This window comes from Drosophila mojavensis, unplaced genomic scaffold (genome assembly GCF_018153725.1).
Source record: "Drosophila mojavensis isolate 15081-1352.22 unplaced genomic scaffold, ASM1815372v1 contig_72, whole genome shotgun sequence".
NCBI classification, from domain to species: Eukaryota; Metazoa; Arthropoda; class Insecta; order Diptera; family Drosophilidae; genus Drosophila; species Drosophila mojavensis.
This window is the reverse complement of record NW_025318897.1, coordinates 3784178-3806940: the sequence shown is the minus strand read 5'-3', so window position 1 is coordinate 3806940 and position 22763 is coordinate 3784178. Positions and strand designations below refer to the sequence as shown.

The 22763-nt window shown below is 38.3% G+C and overlaps 1 protein-coding gene across 9 annotated transcripts in view; it reads left to right on the top strand.

Moving 5' to 3' along the window:
* The first annotated feature begins 5648 nt into the window (after window positions 1-5648).
* Window positions 5649-22763, top strand: part of LOC26527594 (zwei Ig domain protein zig-8) — a 269104-nt gene continuing 251989 nt past the window's right edge. The window contains exons 1-3 of one of the 9 annotated variants that reach the window (XM_044009371.1): window positions 5649-5916; window positions 6760-6894; window positions 21350-21446. In XM_044009371.1, the coding sequence (XP_043865306.1) occupies window positions 21398-21446 (49 nt within the window). In that variant the 5' untranslated portion in view covers window positions 5649-5916; window positions 6760-6894; window positions 21350-21397. Of the gene's footprint in view, window positions 5917-5963; window positions 6048-6111; window positions 6203-6759; window positions 6895-21349; window positions 21447-22763 lie in introns of those variants that run through there. The other 8 variants (XM_044009372.1, XM_044009370.1, XM_044009366.1 and 5 more) reach the window with 8 other exon arrangements.

Below are 22763 nucleotides of genomic sequence, written 5' to 3'. Positions count from 1 at the left end.
CTTCGTCTACACAAAGAGGGCGAAAAAAATTACGTTACTATTGGACAATAGCCAAGTAAAGAAAGTAACAGAGGCACCAAGACGAGCCATAGAAAACATACAGTTCAACGACATTCCCTTCTTTTAATGATCACTTGAGGACAAGCTCAAATCAAAGGGGGAAGAGTTAACAACAAATATATTCTTCAAGTTAAAAACAAAATATTCTACATTGCAACAAAGCCCAATGGGAATTGTTGCAACGCAAATAAAACGTAACAAGCTGATCAGACCAATAAGCCAAAACTGCTGACACAATGTCTAGCGGACTTCCTGCACACGCCAACCAGAGCTCCAGCAATTCTAAGAAGAATTGCACAACGGTTCAACAACACCACGAGCGACGCCGCTGCTAACGTCGTCGACTGAACCACAGCTCAGCTAGGGATAGAATTGATTTAAGTAATTTAGTTGCAAATTTGTTCTTGAATAAAACGGACTGCATTTAAGCAGTAAAATATCAAAACATCTTTTTTTACCGTTTAAATAAAGAAAGAACTTAATATACATACATATGTACGCACGCATGCACCCGCGCACATACATATATACACTCCGCCGTTCACCCTCTCTTAACTAATTGTCACACATATATATATATCCATATTCACACTCGTCTATGCGCCCATACATACATACACTTCACTATTTCACTCTTCTATCGCCGGGTATATTCACTCGCCACCACTTTCAAATTCAATCGTTAATTTCTCGCTGCAATTATAATGTCTCTCAATGATACTTTTATTTCACTCATTTTAGACCACTTTTAGATTCAGCTTTGGGTTTCTTGCTGCAATCATAATACCTCTCTTTTTATACCCTGAACCCATTGAAAATGGGAAATCAGGGTATAATGGTTTTGTTAAAAGTATGTAACAGACAGAAGGAGGCGTGGCAGACCCCACAAAGTATATATATTCTTGATCAGGGCGACGAGCTAAGTCGATTTGGCCCTGTCCGTCTGTCTGTCCGTCCGTCCGTCCGTCCGTATGTATGAACGCGTCGATTTCAGAAGATATAAGAGCTAGAGACTTCAAATTTTTTTTCCTAGGTCCGTGTATATCACGCGCATATCAAGTTTTTCTTTTTATATCGATAACTACTCCCGATAATTTATTATCGATCAAAAACCTTATCGAAAGCTAGTTATTTAATTATACCTCCTACACCTTTAGAGCTAGAGCTTCCAAATTTTATATGTAGACTTATATGCATTTTATATAATTTCGATTTTTATTGTAATTTACCCCCCACCCCTATATCCACCCCCTCACCCTCACCTTTGTAAAAGACGTATTTGAAGTACTAGAGACTTGTGCTTTGGAATGTACATACATTTAAATATTATGATTATGTTCTGAAAGTTTCATTAAGATTGTACGTCTAGAAATTAAAATATTCAACAAATAAATCCTTATAATGTTGCTCACACTGCAGCGCAGCACAAGCGCAGTCGCTGCTTACTGCGCAGTTAGCAGAGCGCGTTCTAATACGTGGATGTGTATGTACGTGTGCCGAAAAGAAGTGCAGAGTGATTAGAATATTAGATTAGAGGGTTCAGGGTATCTCCTAGTCGAGCAGTCTCGACTAGAATCTTCTTACTTGTTTTTTTTATACCCTGAACCCATTTTCAATGGGAAATCAGGGTATAATGGTTTTGTTGAAATGTATGTAACAGGCAGAAGGAGGCGTGGCAGACCCCACAAAGTATATATATTCTTGATCTGGGCGACGAGCTGAGTTGATTTGGCCCTGTCCGTCTGTCTGTCCGTCTGTCCGTCTGTCCGTCTGTCCGTCCGTCCGTCTGTCCGTCTGTCCGTCTGTCCGTATGTATGAACGCGTCGATTTCAGAAGATATAAGAGCTAGAGACTTCAATTTTTTTTTAAAATGTTCGTAATTACAGCGCGCATATCAAGTTTATCATTAAAAATCGATAACTCATCCCGATCTTTTTTTATCGATAAAAAACCTTATCGAAAACCAGTTATAAAATTATATCTTCTACACCTTTATTGCTAGAGTCTCCAAAATTTTAATGTATGCCTATATGCAATTTATACAATTTCGGTTTTTGTTAAAATTTACCCCCCACCCTTAAATTCACCCCTAACCCTCACTTTTGTAAAAAGCGTATTTCAAATACTAGAGACTTGTGCTTTGGCAATTACATGCATATCCATGTTATAATCATAATCTGAAAGTTTCATGAAGATCGTACGTCCACAAAAAAGTTATTAAGCAATTAAGTTCTCATAGTAAGCGCTCACTGCCGCCCATGCGTGTTTATGCTTGTGTGTGTGTATATGTATGTAATTGTTTGTGTATGTGTGTGTGTGTGTATGTGTGTATGTATGTGTGTGAATGTATGCCTGTGTGTGCGTGCGTGCGTGCGTGTGTGTGTGTGTGTGTGTGTGCGTGTTTCTTGTGTAAGCTGAAAGACGCGAAAAATTATTGAAATAGCTATTACTCCAAGGGTTCAGGGGATCTCGTAGTCGAGTAGTCTCGACTAGAGCTTTCTTACTTGTTTTTTTTTGTTACTTACTCTCGGAGTGGGCTGCTCTGCTCTTGCCACTTCTCTTTGCTCACTTTTTTTCTTCTTTCGCTAGATTTCGGCGACGTTCGCTATGCTGCCCCCGCGCGTGCATATGCTTATGCATATGCGTCTTCGGCTTACGCTTCTGCGTAATATTTTCGCCCGCACTGTACTTTTCGGCGCCGTAACGGTTTTCTAATCCCGTTTTTCGCTTGATGCTTCCCGAAATTTCTACCCCCGACCCCGTGGCCGTTGTAGGATATATTCGCTTTTAAATTTTCGCGCTTCGCCACGAATGTTCTCGATTTCTCCGCTACTTTTCCTTGCACACTACTTTATTCGAAATGACCGCCACCAACAACTTCGCAATTACCTCTATTTGGGTATGCCGGCGGGATTTTACGCCGCCCGTATACCACACTCTCTCTAGCCCCGCGAGTCCCTGCTCGAGCGCCACTTGTAAGGTTACATTATTTCAGCCGGGGTCAGAGTCTCAGTCTGCCCAGGGCCACAACTTACAAGAAATTTATAAGTTAGTACGAGACTGTGCATGGTTAGAGAAATGGGAGAGGGAGGGGAAGTTGTTATATGTCAAGCGACCACGCGGCCTGAACTCGCCGACCACGCCCACGTTTGCACGCGGGAAGGCGGTAGCGATCGAGTGGCGCGATCAAGCGCACTCCAGATTGCTGGGGTCGGGGTTGCGAAGGCGTGCCGTGGGGTGTTAGTGGGACCACTACGATCGGTAGACCGCGGGTCGAGGAACGCCCAGCGTTGCCGCCGGCGTTCACTCAAGACCACGCGATTTTACTGCCAGAGTTTTGACCTTCCGGCGAACGGGTCGTGACCTCGTTCAAACTACCAGTTAGTGTTATCGCGGTTAGTTATGACTAGTAAACTAGTAACTTGCTTAGTAAGCTAACTACGAATAAATACGCAACCATCGCTACGTGCATTTCCTTACTTTATTAACCTCGTCGTCTTATAACCTTTATATTTGCTAATCGATTTTATTTTCTCTTTTGAGCGCGTCTGCTCACATCGAGAGCTCCAGACTGACTAAAATCTGCACGCAGCTTTCAATCCTCTTCTGCCGCTGTGCAGATTTTACCACGCGACCAGCAATGCAATTCACCATTGCATTGCTGATCGCGGGCCCGCCCACTCATTTGAATTTCGCTTACTTTCTAAGGCTAATCGCTACGGCACTTACATCTAATTATTAACTACTTAGTGCTACCTTACGAGCTAACGCTTATTCTACTTGCTGCCTAATAATAATCAACTAATATCAACTTACGTCCTACAACTGAAATATTAACAATGATTTCAAAATATAACCTTAATAACTACAAAAATCAAAATCCATAACAACAAAATTCCATTTCATTGTCCTTAATCGCTACAAAATCAAACTATGCCTCCAATCCTATTCAAATCCTATTCACCATAACAAAAATCTATTTCATTCAATATCTTTACTTATTACCTACAAACATGTAAGGTGGGCAAAGAAAAGGCCACCTTACAAACCCTAAATCGTTCAACCAATTCCAAGTTGAGGTAGGCACACGCCAATGTTCATGTCCCATGCGTACAAACAATCAAATGTATATACATACATACATACAGTTTGGCAAGAAAGTGTTTACACACAGGGAAAAAATTTTAATTTTTTACTTTGAAGCGAAATAAAAGCAGTAAGAATATGCATATTCAATTTTTAAACTCATTCACGAAAGTGAATCATTAAACTCGTTCACGAAAGTGAATCAGCTAGAAGCTTCAAATTGTTGATGGGATGTGAATGAGTATTCCGCAGTCAGTAACGCCCGACTGCTACGTTCTTACTTGTTTTAAAATGAAAATAGGTAAATTAGACTATAAACTATATTAGTAAGTAAAAAAAATTACAATATGTTTCCATTAACAAAAGAAAATAACAAAAAACAATAGAAGTAACAAAAATCAGCAAGAAAGTGTTTACACAACTAAAACAATTAATGCATTATATTGTTTTAACTACTTTTTAGTTAAAACTAATACTTTTTTTGGACACCTTTGGCATCTATTCATCGATTGGACCATGTTTCTGAAATATTCCACTGGGATATTTTGCCATTCCTGCAAAACAATGGTTTTCAGCTCAGTTTTATTCTTTGGATGCCTCTTGGCGGTCCTCTTCTTCAGATAAGCCCACAAATTCTGGGTGATTTCCGTGCATTTATAACTAAAGTTTTTACTCGATAAAAAAATAACGGGATGAGCTATTGATTTTTAGTGATAAACTCGATATCCATGCTGAATATTAGGACATTTAGAAAAAATTTGAGGTCTCTAGCTCCTATCTTCTGAAATCGACGCGTTCATACATACGGACAGACGGACGGACAGACAGACAGACAGGGCCAAATAAACTCAGATCGTCGCCCTGATCAAGAATATATATACTTTGTTGGGTTTGCCAAGCCTCCTTCTGCCTGTTACATACATTTCAACAAAACCATTATACCCTGATTTCCCATTGAAAATGGGTTCATGGTATAATTAAAATGTAGGATGTATGGAAATATATTTAAAAATCAAGCGACAAAAATTTTGCAAAGTGTCTGAAGTGTTTGACGTGTGGAAAGGAGTATAATCAAAAGCCCAATAACCACAATATTTTTTTTTATCATTTTCTATTCCACAATTTTTACTTCATTGAATTTTTTAAAATAACTGATTTTTTATGTTATTTTATATTAACCGAATTTTAAAGAGTTCTAGTTGCTTAAAACATCGAATAGGCCAAGTTTCATATTGGATCTATCGGGGTACTATCGACGTTACTATCGACAACTATCAATGTTTCCGAATTCGCAATCGCCCACTATCGATAGTTTGGCACCTCTATTGTGCATACTTGGCAGTAGGTATTGAAGCTGGGTATAATATTTGAGTTGTTTTAAATTGAATTCAAAGCAACTCTAGTTTTCACAAATACCATCTTTAGGCTATTGTTGACGCCTGCGCTGTGCGGTAACATTCCACACATATTGATCCGAACATGCCGTTACCGAGGCGTGAGAACAGCGCCGACCTGACGAAGGTGCGTGCCTGTATATGAAATTCTTGCAGCATGTGGAACCTAAGGACAATCAATACACATATTTGCAAGCATACATTGACCTAGCAGGTCCAGTTTAGTTGCTGGGTTTGTCTCGATTCAGTTTCGCACAGGATATAGAAAGAAGAGGTGTGCAACACACGACGTGTCACAAATTTTATTGCTGCCGTCGGTACCACTTCCTGATAAATGCTTTGTTACTTGTGAAATGCGAACCGTGAACAGTGAACGGTAAACTGCACATTCTTGTCAGCATCGACTGATGCGTCGCTCTGTTCGTGTTATCATCGATTTTATCCTTATGTGTGGAGTGGCGCCTCGAATTTAACGCTACTGACACAACTGGTTTATTGTCTTAAATGGTGTTTTTTTTTTTTCTGTTTGGTTGTGAACAACAAAATAAATTATATATAAGCAATTACAATGAGCTGCAAGCAAAAAAAAAATATTTTTTCGCATGCTAAATTGTAGAAATGTTGAATTTCTGTAGTCGCTCCCGTAATCAGATTTTGTATGCGTTAGTATCACATTTAAATATATAATTTATATATTACATACAGAATCTGATTATATATATATATATATATATATATATATATATTCATGTGATAATATATATATTTATACTAAGGTATATACATACATGATTAGATGACACGTTTCAGGGTTGCTGGCACAGTTATATCTCGTCAGTTAAAATATATACCATTTTTGTATATGGCAAAACCAAAATGAGAAAATTTAAATTCCGATGGATTATTAAGTGTGCACAAAACATCAATGACGATTAATTAATTAATTATATTGAGTATAAAGAATACATTAAAACACAGTTTTTAATCAAATTGAGTTCTGAAATATGTATATTTTAAATTAATTTTTAACCAACGCTCTTTGTCTACGTTTTTGTCGATACACAAATACAAATATGTATAAATATATGTAAATACATACATATGTACATTCATATATGCACAAAAACCAAATGTATATATTTATATGAAACAAATAGATATTCATGAAGTTTCGAGGTCTCAAATCGCATATTATTCAACATATTTGCTTTTATACCAGGTGACACATATTAAAGTGATTTAAATCCATTATACATATAAAAACAAAATCAATTAAATAAATATTGAGCCTTCGGCAACACTGTACTTACATATATACCATCCGAAGTAGCTCAAAAGCGCATAATAACATCAGGTTAGTATCTCTAAATAAATATATGTAAGTATACATACATACATACATATGTATATAACATTTTCGGAGTCTTTGTCCACAATATTATGAAAATTTAGAGGGTCGAATGGAGCAGGGGCCGTAATCCCAATTTTAATAATAATACATAATATCTTCAAAGCTTACACATTTGAATTAGTTTATGCCAACATAAAACATAGCATCGAAATACAGTAGATTCCGGTTATAACGACTCCGCTTAAAGCGTCCAACCGATTATGTCGACGAAAATTCGATCTCTTGGTTGGTCCCCATACAAACTTATATGAAAGAGCCTCCGCTTAGTACGTCTCCGCTTTTAATGACAATACGCTTATGCCGACGAATTTTTTCATATTTTTGAGTCAATCACCGGTTATTACGACGTGATGAAAAAAAAATCGCGAAATAATGACAACAAATTTCAGCATAAAAAGACTCTGTTAGAAATGTATACATGTATATATTGATCAGTGATCAGTACCCTTGCTTGTGTGCGTAGCAACGCTACAAATGCTGCTAAGACAGAGAGGGAGAGAGACAAAGTACAATGCCGACGTCACAAAAATGTTTCTAAACCATGTTATTGAAATAAGTTTATAAACAAGTAAGAAAGCTCTAGTCGAGACTACTCGACTACGAGATCCCCTGAACCCTTGGAGTAATAGCTATTTCAATAATTTTTCCCGTCTTTCAGCTTACACAAGAAACACGCACACACACACACACACACACACACACGCACGCACACACAGGCATACATACACACACACACACACACACGCACACACAGGCATACATACACACACACACACACACACACACACACACACACACACACACACACACACACACACACACACACACACACACACACACACACACATACACAAACATTTACATACATATACACACACAAGCATAAACACGCATGGGCGGCAGTGAGCGCTTACTATGAGAACTTAATTGCTTAATAACATTTTTTTTGGGCGTACGATCTTCATGAAACTTTCAGATTATGATTATAACATGGATATGCATGTAATTGCCAAAGCTCAAGTCTCTAGTATTTGAAATACGCTTTTTACAAAAGTGAGGGTGAGGGGGTGAATTTAAGGGGGGGGTAAATTTTAACAAAAATCGAAATTGTATAAATTGCATATAAGCATACATGAAAAATTTGGAGACTCTAGCAATAAAGGTGTAGAAGATATAATTTTATAACTGGCTTTCGATAAAGTTTTTTATCGATAAAAAAAAGATCGGTATGAGTTATCGATTTTTAATGATAAACTCGATATCCGCGCTGTGATTACGAACATTTAAAAAAAAAAATTTGAAGTCTCTAGCTCTTATATCTTCTGAAATCGACGCGTTCATACATACGGACAGACGGACAGACGGACGGACGGACAGACAGACGGACAGGGCCAAATCAACTCAGCTCGTCGCCCTGATCAAGAATATATATACTTTGTGGGGTCTGCCACGCCTCCTTCTGCCTGTTACATACATTTCAAGAAAACCATTATACCCTGATTTCCCATTTTCAATGGGTGCAGGGTATATAAAATGGTTGTTTTGATCAAAAAGTTAAATTGTTTTGTAGTAAAAGCTATTACGAAAATGGCAACCGTAAAAAAAAAAAAAAAAAATATATTTTTTACTCTATCTGGTTAAAGCGTCCTCCGGGTATAGCGACGTAAAATCGTCGGTCCCTTGAATGTCGCTATAACAGGATTCTACTGTATTTGATTTACTTTTCTAATAAACCCTTTCGACACCACTTTTTCTCTGTGGAATGAACATTTTTTTATTCACTCCTAATCTTTTTTATTATACCGTGAACCCATTTTCAATGGGAAATGAGGGTATAATGGTTTTTTAACAGGCAGAAGGAAGCGTGGCAGACCCCACAAAGTATATTCTTGATCAGGGCGACGAGCTGAGTTGATTTGGCCTTGTCCGTCTGTCTGTCCGTCTGTCCGTATGTATGAACGCGTCGATTTCAGAAGATATAAGAGCTAGAGACTTGAATTTGTTTTAAATGACCATATATACAGCGCGGATGTCGAGCTTGCTTTTAAAATTCGATAAATCATCCCGTTATGCTTTTATCGAATAAAAACATTCAAGTTCAAGTCAGATGCCACTATAGCTAATTGTGAATGATTTTTCATTTTTTTAAATTTCTCAAATATTCAATATAATATGTAGATCATATGCTGAAAGTTTCATTAAATTCTGTTCAGTCAAAAATTAATTAAAAATCATCAAATATTTGGCCAATTAACAAACGCACGTGCAGCAGCTACAACAGCATCGTATACGTGTGCACACATACATTCAAACTTATTCTGGAACATTCTTTGAATCACATCAGTTAGTTTGGTTTAATTTTGGTAGATGGCGCTGCAGCAGTGAGTCTATTTGAGTTTTGCCAGCGCCGCTTTTAGAAGCGAGGTGGCGTAGTCTGTTAGCGGCATGACGCTCGATCGAGAAGTCGTGGATTCGAATCTCGATCGGTGCAACTTATGCTAAGTTTTAGACTCATTCACGAAAGTGAAATGAGTATATTGGTTTTGTGCAATGTCCGTCTTGCTGTCCGTCTGTCCGTATGAACGCAATCTATTTCGGCGCTATTGAAGCTAGAGACTTAAAATTTGGAACACATACTCGTGTATATCTCCAATTTATAAAGTGTTAAAATTTTCCCGATCCGCCCACTGGGGGCGTGGAAAATAGGAAAATACATTTTTCGATATACCAGAAATTATGTTTGTTGAAAAGCTAGAAAGCTGAAATTTGGTATGTAGGTCCGCATCGACCACCCAAGATCGCGAGCTATGGCAGATATATCTCGCCCATTTGGGGGTGGCAAATTGGATAAAACTGTTTCTCCCAAAGTAATAAGTCTAGAATGCTGAAATTTTGCACGTGAGCTGATGTTGCGATTCAATAAAGATGGGTAAAAATAATTTTATATCCACGCCTACTAGGTGCGTGACAAATCGGACCTTAAGGTATAGTGATTTTTCCAATTCTGCTTTATTTTGGACACTGTTGATGCTGTTGAGACCTGTAATTTGGTATATATACGCGGGTTGACCACCCAAGTCCAACGAGCTTTGGTAGATATATGTCCGCCCATAGGGGGCGTGACAAACCGCAAAAGCTTATATCTCCTACAGTTTAATTACTAGAAGCTTCAAATTTAGATAGTTAAGTTACTGGTATCCTCTTCTATCGATGCCTCAAAAACATAGCTCGCAAATAACTGTTAACACTTTTTCGTTGTCTGCAAAAAAGTGTCTTTCACTGACACAGTCAAAAAAAACTCAGACAGAAACTGTTTTTGTCGCGTCTGGCTTAGCTCTCTCGCGCTCTGAGGGAGACAGTTGTTTCTGTTTTCGTTTCCCCAAGTCAAACACTGATCGTTTGCTTAAGTTGCGTTTGTAGGCAAAAGCATTTTCTGCTGAGTCTTTTAGTCAAAGTGTTTTTTGCTGAGAGTCTTTGTGTGAGGGAAAATCGTGTTAGTTTTACGCGACACTCATGTGAGAGCGTCACACGAATGAGTCATTGCATTGCATCTAAACGAAACAGATGCTAAAGAAAACTGAGAGTGACGCTGAGAGCGAGATGTGTCTGCACAATTTTTTTGGTTATGATGCGAGGAAGAGAATAAACGAAAAAACGATCAACTCTCATTTGCAAGCTCTGCTCAAAAATAATATTAACGCCTCTTTAGGGGCGTGGCATATCGAAAAATACCCTGTAATTTTCACATTTTTTGAGCGTTAGAATTCAAATTTTGCATTTAGGTTACTGGTTGCTCGTTCTAAGAACTGGCCAAAAATGAGGAGTCTACGGCCACTAGTGGCGTGGTAATCGGCATTTATAGTACCCGAATAGCCACATTTATATGCGTCAGCCATCTATTTATTTATTTGTACACATAAATAGGCTTAATAGACATTGATAGCACGGAAGGAAATATTTTTATAAAATTAATATAATATAAAAATACTAAAATAACAAAAATTTGCAATTTACAAAAGAGTTTTCCGCGGGATTTGAGCTCGCACCCAAGCCGAATAGCATGCACATGTCAAAATACAGTCGACTCTCGTTACTTCGAAATTCAAGGGATTCTTAAAATATTTCGAATTATCGAATGTTTGAAATATACGGGTTTTTATTTAACGTAATGTACATACATAAGCTTTATAAAGAACTCATTTATACGGGTTTGCTTCGAAGCACATTGCTTCTGCTCAGACTTTTCAATAATTTTTTTAAAGACAAAAAGTGCCTGATATGCTGTTTCATCAGTTTCGTTTGGTAGACAAAAGCTTTGTAAGTTATCCAAGCTCTTGCTACCTTAACTGACACCGTTGCCAAAGGTTCTGATGTATCGTGAGTGGAGTGGAATCTTAAATTCTTTTGCAACATCGCTTTTCTTCTCACCTCCTTCTACTTTTTCAATTAGTTTCTTCTTTTCAGCAATCGTCAAACTTATACTTTATACTTTTTAGGACTCATTTAATAAAAAATGTTTAATGTATGTAACTAACGAAGCGATTCGTGCGGAAGCGAGCATAATAATGTGCCTATGTTTTATGCGTAACACGCAACCACGCACAGTAAAGTTAGTTTCAGGGGAATCCCAAAATTCAAATTCAAAGTTCTTACTAACACACCAAGAAACTTCGCAAATTTGAATTGTCGAGTGTTTAACCATATGGGACTCGTGATAACTTTGAATTAATGAGGTTCGAATAACAAGAGTCTACTGTATCTAAAGCAAAGATCGCCGGCGCTTCTGCCTACAACACCAGCGCATCGTTTCGAACAACAGTAGTTAAAACGAAATCACATTTTGGTTATGACGCCATATAGCAAAGAAAAGCCAATATAGCGGCTGGAAATTCAAAAACAATGCAAAGACAAATCAAATTGCAACGAGATTCTTAGAATATGCTAGAGTACACATTTATGTGACGTCGTTGCTGTTTTGGTCCCCGCGTGCTACGCATAATTCTTGAGAGAGCTCTACAAGAATCAGCTGCCTATTTATGCACATATTCTAAGTGCTCGCGAAAAGTTAATCTTGTGTCTAACATGACGCCAAGATACTTAATCGCCCTCCTTGACGCGATGGTGACGCTGCCTATCCTCATATTGGCAGTCTCCACTTTCTTGCGACTGCTTACTAGGACGACTTCCGTCTTGTGCGCCGCTAGCTCGAGCCCAGCTCCTGTCAACCAGCTTCGTGTGCGATTGATACTTTCGCTGCACATATCCTCTGTATTTTTAAGCTCTTTGCCTATGGCGACGACAGCCACATCATCAGCAGTGCCAATGGTGTGCGCACCTACTGGTACTTCCAAGCGCAGTACGCCGTAGTTCATGATATTCCATAGGAGAGGCCCCAGCACTGAGCCTTGGGGTACTCCAGCTGACACTGTATGAGTTTGGGGACCCTCACTTGTGTTGTATACCAGTGTTCTTCCTCTGAAGTAGCTCTTTATTATCTCTTTTAAATATTTAGGGATATTATATTGGGACAGCGCATTCAGTATCATATCCCAACTAGCTGTATTGAAGGCATTCTTTACGTCCAGGGTAGCAATAATGCAGTATTGCTTCGTCCCGTGCCTCCATCTGGTGCCATGGATGGCGGAAGTCTCGTTGAGCCCTGATTAGCAGTGAAAAATGTGTGTGTGTGTGTGTGTGTGTGTGTGTGTGTGTGTGTGTATGCGTGTGTGTGCATGTATGCCTGTGTGTGCGTGCGTGTGTGTGTGTGTGAGTGTGCGTGTTTCTTGTGTAAGCTGAAAGAAGCGAAAAATTATTGAAATAGCTAATGCTCCAAGGGTTCAGGGGATCTCGTAGTCGAGCAGTCTTGACTAGAGCTTTCTTACTTGTTCACTTACATATTTAGAAAATTAACATCAGTAATCTTAATATTTTTCACATAATTCGATATTCAAATTGTCTAGATCATGTTTATCTTCGTCTTTTAAAATTCCGGTTTCGCTTATATCGTCCTATCTTTACTGAGACACGATTGACGGTCGCTCAATCAGAGCAACCAATCACTTCACTTGAAAGTTTAATTATTTTGAAGAGTTTTGTCTTTTTTGAGGACAAAGACAACAAGAGTTGATCAGATAAGCCCTCTGAAAAACATCCGTAATGTTGTCTAATCTGCTGTTCTTTCGGAAATGAAAACTTTTTATACTCATTCACGAAAGTGAAATGAGTATATTGGTTATGTGCAATGTCCGTCTTGCTGTCCGTCTGTCCGTCTATCCGTATGAACGCAATCTATTTCGGCGCTATTGAAGCTAGAGACTTGAAATTTGGAACACATACTTGTGTATATCTCCGATTTATAAAGTGTTAAAATTTTCCGGATCCGCCTACTAGGGGCGTGGCAAATCGGAAAATGCATTTTCCAATATACCAGAAATCATGTTATTTGAAGAGCTAGAAAGCTAAAATTTGGTATGTAGGTCCGCGTTGACCACCGAAGATCACAAGCTATGGCGGATTTACCTCCGCCCATTGGGGGCGTGACAAATCATAAAGTTGTAAACCTAGAATGCTGAAATTCTGCACGTGAGCTGATAATAATAATGATAATAATAAGATTAATAAAGATGGGTTGAAAAATATATATTTACGCCTACTGGGGGCGTGGCAAATCGGACCTGAAGATATAGTGATTTCTCGAATTCGGCTATATTTTGGACACTATTGATGCTATAGACCTGAAATTAGGTATATATACGCGGGTTGACGACCCAAGTCCAACGAGCTATGGTAGATATATGTCCGTTCATAGGGGACGTGGCGAACAGCAAAAGTTTATATCTCCAACAGTTTAGGAGCTATCGATGCCCCGAAAATAATTTTACGCGTCTCTAGGGGCGTGGCATATCGAAAAATACCCTGTAATTTTCACATTTTTTGAGCGTAAGAAATCAAATTTTGCATTTAGGTTACCGGTTGCTCGTTCTAAGAACTGGCCAAAAATGAGGAGTCTAAGGCCATTAGAGGCGTGGCAATCGGCATTTACAGTGCCCATATTGCGGCATTTATCTTCTTCTGGATCAGTATTGCTGGACTGCATTTTAAAATGTGGTGCTAATAACAAAGATATTACTTCTTTTGGCATCGTCTTTCTTTTTAATGAGTTTGGTCGCTGTTTTAAGTAGATACTAGATAAAAATGGATCAGAACTATCTATAGATCTGTTGATGTGATGTTATCTAGTTGACTACATTTTCTTGAATGGGCTTTTCTGTCGCGCTTGTATATTTTATTTCGGTATTCCGATGCATGTTCCCCAAGGCAGCCTACGGGAACTATGCATGTGTCTATTATTTGGTGCCCATGTACTAAAACTTTGTCAACAGTGGGCGACATGGGGTACCAAGGATACTTTTCCTGATATGCCACAAAAACTTTAGCACAGTAAGCTTTAAACTTTTCGGAGTCTATATTTTACTCGCAGTTAATCGTTATTAATATAGTCTAAAAGCTTTTTAAAATGTCACAGTCGAAATCAAGAATTGATGACAATAAATCAGGATTGGAAAATGCTCTTCTCGCTGTGTTCCCATCATTGGAGTTGCCACTGCCATTTGTAAGAGGTTTGTCCACATTCAATCCCATTTCTTTCATCATTTTTAGCTGTAATAATTTTTTTCGGGCTTTCAATTTAATCTTGTCGGCATTCCTGACATGCCACTTTTTGAACTCAATTCTATAAGAGATTTTTAGCACAAATTCGAAAAAGCGGATCCAAGCGTGTAATGGACTGATTCCAAATTAAAGGTATTGTGATTTAGGTATGAAAGCCTCCGAAATCATATCTTTGATGTTCAGCAATTGTTTTGGCGTCGCTCCACAGATTGGACAAGATTGACACGAGTTGGCTCCTGACAACACATTTAGAACTTTTCCATCTATCAGTGTAATGTGTCCAATATACTGCACATATATAAATTTTTTTCTTTAAATTTTTACAAAAATACTTGCATATTGAGAATCTGGGCATCTAAATTGTCTTTCTGCTAATATGAGCTCAGTACTTTCCTTGGTGAATTCTATTTTTAAGGGTCGACAAAATCTAACCGATTGCGGAGCCCTATTAAGCCAAATTATTAGGTGCGTGTCATTTATTATTTTCAATGGGACAATTATAGTAATAAACAGTGAACTATCAATCGATTCACTATCGTGGTTTTGGAAACGCTGTTTGTATACACTCTGGCCGGACGAACCATCAAATCCATAGCTGAAAATTAGTGTGCAATGTACCAAGTTAGGAAGTGTTTCCAGGAGTTCATGTTGCATTTCTAGAAAACGATAAGATGTATGGTCCAAAAGATTTTGCAATGAAACATGCGCTTTATTTTCATAATATTCAATTCCTTTTGGCCGGAGTTTTAATTTCAAATTAAGTACCACCGGATATGTTGGATATATATCACAACCCTGCATTTTTGCATTTCGTTGTATATACTGACTTTTTGTGAATTTATTTTCCAAGTGCATTGTCAGCTGACATTTGTTTTGGCTCGTCTCTATAAAGTTTACTTTTTATCTCATTTAGATTTTCACTACTCCCAGCAGCTTTCAAAACATCAGCTAAATCTTTTTCTTTTGATTTTTTAGCAGAGACTGTAGCAGCATGTATAAGTAAAGCAGTTGAGTTGTTTTTCTAATCTAAAAGCTCAGCAGCTAATTTTCTTTTCAAGCGAGGGCCAGCACTCTCGTAACACTCGGCAAGTGTTTAATATAGTTTACGAAAGTTTTCACGTTTTCATTTATTGTCCTAATACTCTCGTCATTTATAAGGTTTTGGTCTATTTTTTGCAATATGTGATGCTTCACTGCGTCACGTGAACGATTGTTGTTGTTCCAAACGTCAACCAGCTCCGCCCGCTTAAACACATGTTGTACAACAAAATGTTGATTTTTTTGAAAACGTGTGGATTCGGACAAAAATGGTTAGTTTCTTATTAATCTGCACAGTTTTGTTAATACCATCTCACATTAAACTTTTTGCACCGCTTTGCCATGCAAAAGTACTGATCCACGAAACACAAATACACTTGTTAAGCTCAATCTAAAAATACACATATATAAAACAAGGTACATTTGGACAGGAACACAGAACAATGACACAACTAAAGCCGAACTATATTTTACATACCAAGACAATCGTTTTCCATAGTAATTGTTTCAATTGTTTAGAAATGTGCACCAGAGCAAATAATTAAAGTTTAAAAAATTTTCCCGCCAATTTCAGCCAAGGCATTTTCTACACAATCAGCTGACTTTGACAGTCTCACACAGAAAAGTATTACATTATGTGTTAATGCTAAATACTTTTTTACCTAATTTGGGTGTTCTAAAATATAAAATCAACAAAAAATTGAAATTAAAAAAAATTTGTTTTTTTACTTTATGCCAAAATAAACGCAAAAAAATCCACTATGCGTTGGTCGGTCTCGGGAAGTGAGCACATATGTACATGCACATTGCCAAAATTACTGATTAAGTCATAAAGGCTCATTTGACAGTCACTCTACAATTCAAACCATATAAAATTGACAAACTACTGAATCGCCAGACAATTATCATCCCATCTCATACATACATAGGTACACATATGTATGCAAATGTATGTGCTCCTTCAAAGGCCAATTAACGGTAAATTTTGGGCACTACAATTTGCTCAGGCAGTAAGAGTTACGCACACAGGCCACAAATGCTCACACATGTTTCCAGGTACTGCAAGTGTATGTGTGCTTGCCCGTCGCTTTCATACCCTTCCCACGAATAACCATCGAAACGCTTACATTTTGTTTGCATGAGCGTGACAAACGCTTTTATGATTTCGGTATCCCTTCACTCAAAAGGAAAGAGCTGGGATCGTCGCGAACAATTTTAAATTTCTGTGCGCTGCTGCTATTTGAGAGACCATAGAGAGAGAGCATAAAGAGAGGGAGAGAGTGAGTAAGGGAAAAAGAGCGCATAACCGTACTTCATTTGGGAACGTGTGCATTTCGTGGCAGCGGTCGCAGCGCGTTGATTTTGTCGTGCCTTATTTTTTTTTTTTGACTGCTTGAGCTTCAAAAGACCGAGCCAAGCAAATACGAAGTTGTCTGGTCTCTTCAGCGCATTTTTTCGTCGTTGAAAAAATTAGTTTTTTATTTATTTATTTTATAAATTTAGATATAATTAAAAATTAAGATCTAACTTAATTTTAACAGCACTGGCTACTATGGCCTTCGGCTCTAACTTATCCTATGCATTTACATTTATATACATATTTACATTGTTTTGTTGGTTGGGAACTAAATGAGGTGGTATAAATCTGTTATTTTTAGAAACTTGATTATTGAGCATATGTTTTCAGGGGTTGGGTTTGAGAGTAAGGATATGGGGCAGCTGTTGTGGAAGATTTGGGTTTTCAGGTGGGAAGTTGCGGGACAGTTAAAGAAAATATGTTGGATGGTGAGGTCTGTTGTGGTGTTGCAGTTGGGGCATGGGATTATGTTGTCAGGGTTGATGTATTGTTGTTTTGTAAATCTTGTGTGTCCTAGTCGGAGTCTTAGTATTTTTACTTGGTCGCTGCGTGTAATAATTTCTTGTTTTATGTTTTTTAAGTAATAGGTTGTGTGTGTCAGGTTGTTGAGTTGCTGATACCAACTGTTGCAGACTTCTATATTTTGATGGAGTTTTTTGGATGATTCGTTGGCAAGGAATTTGTGTATATCTTTGGAATTGAAGTTTGGGGTGTAGTGGAGGGGGCATTTTGGCTGTGGATTTGGCTGTGATATCGGCAAGCTCATTCCCATCGATGCCACAGTGGCTGGGTACCCAGAACAGTTTTATTTTGGGGGCAGATTTTGTAAGGAGTGTTCTTATGGTTGCGGGATATAAGTTGTTGTTGTTGGTATTGGAGATGGATTTTAGGGACGAGAGGGAGTCGGAGCAAATGATGTATTTTCCTGTTCTTTTTTTTTGGATCAGTTCTATGGCATGGAGAATAGCTATGGTTTCGGCGGATAGGATGGATGAGTAATGGGGTAGGATACATCTTTTTAGGACTTCATTTTCTGTAGTAATGGCAAAAGTGGCTGTGTCATTTTGCAGTGAGCCGTCGGTGTAAATGAATGTATGGTCTTTGTATATATGTTTGAGATTGGCGAATTGTTGTCTATATGAGCTGGGAAGTGTGTGGGGTTTGCTGAATTGGTGCAGTGTGGTGTTGATGAGGGGAGCGGGAAATAACCATGAGGGGGTGATTGTTTTGTTTGGAGGTGGAAGGTAGGGGATATTGTGTTCTTTGCATGAATTTATTATTTTTTGCACTGTTGATGTTAGTTTGCTGTTTCTATGGTTGCAGTTCCGTTTTATGTATTTATGGAGTGGGGAGTCTGAGCTATTTAGGAGTGTTTTATAGGATTTGGCTGTGATGAGGTCTCTTTTTTTGTTCTATTGTGGGTATATTTGATTCGAAAAGCAAGTTGGGGATAGGGGTCGAGCGTAGTGCTCCAAGGGATATGCGGATTGCGGCGTTAAATAAGGTTTTAAGTCTATTGAGGGTTGATTTGGGGGCATGGCCGTATATGAAAATCCCATATTCTATTTTTGATAGAAGCGTAGCTTTTGTAATGTTTATGAGGGTATGGGTGCTGCAATTTTGTTTGGGATTGGCAAGGAATTTTATTATATTTAGTTTTTTTGTTAGCGCCGGTTGTATTGCTTTTATATGGGAGTCCCATCTATATTTATTATTTAGTGTTAGGCCTAAGATTTTTAGGCTGGAAACGGAGGGAATGGGGGTGTTGTTGGACGATATGGTGCAAATGCAATTATGCCTTCGGCAAATGTGGAGGTGTTTTGATTTGTTGAGTGCGAGTGATGCTCCTGAATATGAGCACCATTCGTGGATTTGGGCAAAGAGGCTGTCAAGGTTATGGGATAGGTTTTTTTCTTTATTGAGGGGTATAAATAGGAAAAAATCATCGGCATAGGCGCAGAATTGCAGCTCCCTATGTAAGCCGATGATGTTGGAGAGGTTGTTGTAGGCAATTAGGAAAAGGATGACGGATATTGGGGATCCCTGGGGGGATGCCGTTGAAGAGTGGATAGGGGCGGGTTATTATGTTTTTAATTTTTATTTTTATTTTCCTATTGTTCATGAAGTTTTTTATGTAGTTTATTATTTTTGGGCCGACTTTCCACCTGATGAGTTGGTCCAAAACCGTATGCACCCCAACTCTGTCGAATGCTCTTGAAAAGTCAAGGGCAATGACGGAGGTGTGCTTCTTGGCTTGCAGCGACTTAGTTATCAGGTGGTCTGCGAGGAGCAGACCGTCTGCAACTGACTTGCCGTGCTTAAAACTTGTCTGGTTTGGGTGTATCAGTCTGTTTTGGGTGACAAGCCACCATAGGCGTTTGGCTATTATTTTTTCAAGTGTTTTTGATAGGCAGCAGTTGAGGGAGATTGGTCTATAGTTATTGATTATTGTTTTATTTGAATTGGGTTTAAGGATAGGGATGACTAGGCTGGTTTTAAAGGTTTGAGGGATGTGGTTGTTGAAAATATTATTGAAAAGGTTTTTTATTCTGATCTTTAGGGCGTAGGAGGTGTTTTTTTATTATGGGATAGGATATTCTATTTAGGCCGGGAGTTGTTCCTTTGAGGGTCTGTAATGAGGATAGTAATTCAATCATTGTAATTTCAGATTCTATTGTTTGTGCTCTCGAGTTGGGTATGTAGTTAATTGGTTTATTTGAGTATTTGTTCGTAGTAAAGATTTGGTGGAAATTTTCGTCTTTGGATTGGTCAGACCAGTGTTTAGCAAAGAGATGGGCTATATGGGTTGTGTCTGTTGTGAGTGAGTTGTTAGTTGTGTCTGTTATACAGTGTATAATTTTGGTTGGGTTAAGTCCGCAGAGGCGTCGGATGTTAGCCCAAATTTTTTCAGAGGGGGTATTGGGTTGGATTGTCGACGTGAAGGTTGTCATAGCTTTTGTTTTTGTCATTTTAAGTTCTCTTCGAAACATTGCATTAGCTTTCTTATATTTTATAAGATTTTCATTGCTATTATTCCGCTTAAAATTTTGCCACGTTTTAAATTTATTTTTCCTTAGTTGGGTCAGGGTCTTATTCCACCAGGGGGTGTTCTTACTGTAGTGGTGTGGAGTTGTTTGGGGTATGCTGTGATGGGCAGCTTGCAGTATTATCTTGTTTATGGTTGCGGCCTCTTTATTAATGTTAGTAGATGTGGGTATGATTTCATTTATATTTTCTGTTAGTTTCGCGAAGAGTGGCCAGTCGGCTTCTTTTATTTTGAAAAAGGGGCGGGAAAAGTTTGTGGTTTGTGTTTGAGGGAACAATGAGATTAGGATTGGAAAGTGATCGCTTCCGTGTAGGTCGTCGAAAATTTTCCAGGTAGTGAATGGTGTGATTTGGGGGGAGCATAGAGAGAGGTCTAGGTGCGTGAATGTATTATGAGTGGAGAAGTGGGTTGGGGGAGCCGTCGTTAAGTATGGTGAGGTTAGCGTTATGGACAAATTTTGCTAAAATTCTGCCTCTCTTGTTGTCCTGAGGTGAGCCCCAGCTATGGTGTCTACAGTTAAAGTCGCCTAGGATAATTTGGTTGGTGTTGCTGTTATTTGTCTCAAAATGGTCGCTTAGGTTTTTAGGTGTGAAGGCTTTGCTGGGTGGGATATATGCTGAAAAAATGTTGATTTTTGTTTTTGACAAGATTTCTATTGCAAGGGTTTCTAATTGTGTAGGTTGGCTTAATTGTTTGTGTTGTATGGACTTGTGGACTAATATCGATACGCCACCAAAACGATTGGAGGCTGTATTTGTGTAAATTTGGAAGTTTATTTTAGATGTCTAGTCTATGTGTTCTCTGATTAGTGGTGTATGATTTTCGATAAGGGCTTTAATCCATAACAAAATAACGGGAATTATTGAATTTTGAGTTATCGATTTTAGGAGATAAACTCGATATCCGCGCTATATATACGGACATTTGAAAACAAAAATTCAAGTCTTCAACCCATATTTCTTCTGAAATCGACGCGTTCAAACATACGGAAAGACGGACGGTCAGACAGACGGACAGGGCCAAATCGACTCAGCTCGTCGCCATGATCAAGATTATATATACTTTGAGGGGTCTGCCACGCCTCCTTTTGCCTGTTACATACATTTAAAAAAAAAACATAGCCTAATTTCTCATTAAAAATGGGTTCAGGGTATACAAATTTCGAATTTATATTATTGAATTTAGTACTATACAATGCTAAGACAGTCGTTTATTTTATGCCTTCTATGAATGATTATAAGAATAAAAAAGTAATTAGTATACACTTTTTCTACTTTTTATTATAGGCGTATAGTTGCTAAACTTTGTCTACTACCAATATATTGATAACAAAAATGTCTCCAAATTGGCTCCTGTTTCTTAAGATCCTTATTTTATTGACAGGTAAGTTTTTATAATATGAAACAAAAAAAAAAAAAAAAAACAAGTAAGATAGCTCTAGCCGAGACTGCTCGACTACGAGATCATCTGAACCCTTCGAACAACTGATATTTCAATAATTATTCGCACATGCACACACACACGCATACACATAGACATACGCACGCACGCTTAAAAACGCATTGGCTGCAGTGTTGGCTTACAATGGGAAGTCTGTTAATTGTTTAATAAATTTTCTTGTGGGTGGATTATCTTTGCATTTGCATTGCATTTGCCAAAGCACAAGTCTCTAATATTTGTAATACGCCATTTACAAAGGTTATATTCAGTGGTTGGATGTAGGGATGGGGGTATATTTTAACAAAAAACGAAAACCTATAAAGCACATATAAATCTACATTTAAGATTTGGCGACTCTAGCTTTCAAGATGTAGGAGATATAAATTTATTGCTGGTTTCCGATATTGTTTTTAATCTATAACAGAATAAAAAAAAGTATCGATTTTTATACCCTGAACCCATTGAAAATGGGAAATCAGGATATAATGGTTTTGTTGATATGTATGTAACAGGCAGAAGGAGGCGTGGCGGACCACTAAAAGTATATTTATTCTTGATCATGGCGACGAGCTGAGTCGATTTGGCCCTGTCCGTCTGTCTGTCTGTCAACCACGCAGATATCAATTTTGATTTAAAAATCGATAACCCCTCCCGATATTTTTATCGACAAAAAACCTTATCTTAAATCAGTTATAAAATTATATCTCCTACAACCATAAAGCTAAAGTCCAAATTTTTAATGTAGATTTATATGCAATTTATACAATTTCGTTTTTTTTTTTTTTAATTTACTCCCCACCGCTATATTCACCCCCTTACCAACATATTTGCAAAAAGCGTATTTCAACCGCACACTGCAGCCCATGCGTGTTTAGGCGTGGGTGCTTGTGTGTTTGTGTGCGTGTGGGTGTTTGTGTGTGTGTGGGTGTTTGTGTGTGTGTGCGTGTGTCTTGTGTAAGTAGAAAGACGTGATAAGTGTGTAAAGTTACTTGTTTATGCCAGGGTGATGGACTCAGTCTCACCAGGGCCAGAACTCAAAAGAAAATTTGTAAGTAACTGCGGGACACGTTGGTGGAGAGAAAGGGAAAGGGAGAGGGGGTATTGATTAGAAGTTAGGTGTCCACGTGGCATAACCTCGCCGATCGCGCCCACGCGTCTGCACGCGGACAGCAATAGAGCTGCGCAGCTTGGCGTACTCAAGATTGCCGGGATCGCAGCTATGCGGGAACGTGGTGCGGGAGTTAGTATGGGCATTCAAGC